This window comes from Mesitornis unicolor, unplaced genomic scaffold, assembly GCF_000695765.1.
Source record: "Mesitornis unicolor isolate BGI_N332 unplaced genomic scaffold, ASM69576v1 scaffold46540, whole genome shotgun sequence".
Taxonomy (NCBI): domain Eukaryota; kingdom Metazoa; phylum Chordata; class Aves; order Mesitornithiformes; family Mesitornithidae; genus Mesitornis; species Mesitornis unicolor.
This window is the reverse complement of record NW_010159782.1, coordinates 869-3,082: the sequence shown is the minus strand read 5'-3', so window position 1 is coordinate 3,082 and position 2,214 is coordinate 869. Positions and strand designations below refer to the sequence as shown.

Genomic DNA, 2,214 nt, shown 5'->3' with positions numbered 1-2,214 from the left:
GGCGGCTGCCACGCTGGGGACCTCGTCCAGCCCTCGCCCAGGCTGCTGCCCTCTCCATAGCTCTGCTTTTGTGCCAGCGCTGCTCCTGCCTCCGCAAGGGGCTGGGGCTGAGCCCAGCGGGTGGGCAGGGGGAGCCAGCTGGAAACGCACGTGGGCTCCAGAAAGCAGTGAACTCACTCCCTGTCGCTGAGCCAAGATTCAAAAAGGCCTTTTTCCATTCAGCTGCTCTCAGAGCAGCCTCCTCCCCTTCCAGGCCTGGCTAATTTTACTCTGCTGGAGAAGGCAGCGCTGTTTGAAGCAGCATCGTCCTCTCCAGAGCCTGATCTCCCTGTGCTGCTCTTGGCTGGCACTTTCCCTTTCGCAGCAGCCAGTCCTGCCCCGGGTGTTCGTCTTCAGGGAAGTGACGAGTGGAAAAATCTGCTCAGGCAAACGGCTCCGGAGCAGGGAGTTCAGGCTGCTGCCGACACACAGGGTGCTGAGATCCCAGGGCTTTCTGTGTGGGAGTCCAGGCCTTGGGTCTGAACTCTGGCTGCCAACTGGACCCCAAAGGAGGGTCGTTAGCAAGCGGATCTGTCCCCTCTGTGTACCCAAAAGCACGTTCTCACTCCCTGTGCCTTCACCTCTGCATGTGCTGCTACCATCCCTACTCGTGCCTGAGGCCAGCTGCCCCCTGTCCCTCAAATGGCCCCGTACCGCAGCTTCTTGTCTGGCTGCAAGCACCCATTCCTCCTGCTCTGCCTCTCCCACCAGGTTCCTGTCATCTGGGACCACATCCTCAAGAAAAACAAGGGGAAGTGGGAGGCCATCACCAAGCACCAGGTGAAGCGTGTCTTCAGCCCCACTGAGGAGGAGCTGGAGCTCCAGGCACGTAGGTAAGGCTCCGGGATGTGCATGCAGGATGCCCAGTGAAGCCAGTATCCCAGTTAGCAGGGGCTGGAGCTCAGCACTGGGAGTTCGGAGGGGTCTGTGGTGCTGGCTGGGGCTGTCCCCTCTATGGCAGGGTGCAGTGGGGACAGCTTGCTGCTTGTCGGCAGTTCCCTGTGAGCAGCCTTGCCCCCTCTCTGCCTGCCACAGGTGGGCACAGACCTACAGCCTGGACATGATGGAGGCTCTGGCCCCCGACAAGCCCCGCTGCAGGGTGTGTGGCACGGAGGCGGCCAAGCGGTGCTCTCGCTGCCGGAACGAGTGGTACTGCACGCGGTAAGGGAGCTTTGCCACCCCCCTGTGTCTCTTGCAGCCCTCCAGTGCCCCTCCACCTCCCCCCTGGTGCCCCCTGCTCCCCAGAGCACCACAGACATCACTGGAGGGTGCTGTGAAAGGGCCAAGGGAAACCAGGGGTCCCACCACTGCCCAGCACTGCGGGTTCTCCGCTCACCCCGTTCCTCTCAAAGCCTTACTCTGGCGCTGCTGTGCTGGTGGAGGAGAAGCTGGTTAGTGTTGTGTCACCGCTGCCAGGCGCTGAGCTGCCCGTTCCTGTGTTTGCCACCCCACACCCACAGCAGCAACACGCAGGGTTTCCCACGGTGACACGGTCTCCCTCCCCTGCACCTTGGTGGGGTGGGCAGAAGTGGGGAGAAAAGTGCCCATGCCTCTGGGTGCAGGTGACAGGCTGGGATGTGGCAGCTGGGACGGCGGCAGTAAATTAAATCTTCTCTGGTCCTGAACCATATGGCTAGGTCTGCTGTTAAACCGTCTTAGCCCCCGGAACTGGGGGGTCGCATCCATCTCCCTCTTGGGCTAATGCTTGGCCATGCCAGATCCCCCCCAGTGCCTGGAGGAGTGTGGTGCTGGCGTTTGTCCTTGTCACTGGTTCACTCCTGGGATGGACGTGGCCCTGCCACGTCCCTTGCTTGAGCTGTGGTTGCCCCGCTTTGCAGCAGAGCCCCTGAGCAGTGGCCTTCCCCTCCGCAGGGTGTGCCAGGTCCAGCACTGGCAGAAGCACAAGGCTGCCTGTGACCTGATGGCCGGGGCAGCGAGGAGAGCAGACAACCTGGAGCAGAAACAGTGACTGGCATCGAGCCCACAGCTTGGTGAGGCAGAGGTTCCCCCTGTGTGCAGCCCAGCAGCCGGAAACGCCAGCAAAGGCCCCTTCTCCCTGCTCCCAGCCCTGGGCAGCGCTGCCTGGGCTCATCTTCCTCTCCTCTCCCACCTCCTTGCCCCGCAGCCTTCTCCAATAAACCTCCTTATGCCTCCAACTGCTCCTGCTTTTTCTCT

At 62.0% G+C, this 2,214-nt stretch overlaps 1 protein-coding gene across 1 annotated transcript in view; it reads left to right on the top strand.

The window, feature by feature from the left end:
• Positions 1-2,008, top strand: part of ZMYND10 (zinc finger, MYND-type containing 10) — a 9,489-nt gene extending 7,481 nt beyond the window's left edge. Inside the window, exons 9-11 of the mRNA XM_010187849.1 lie at positions 751-872; positions 1,075-1,200; positions 1,912-2,008. Of these exons, the coding sequence (XP_010186151.1) occupies positions 751-872; positions 1,075-1,200; positions 1,912-2,008 (345 nt within the window). The remainder of the gene's footprint in view (positions 1-750; positions 873-1,074; positions 1,201-1,911) is intronic.
• Positions 2,009-2,214: the final 206 nt, after the last annotated feature.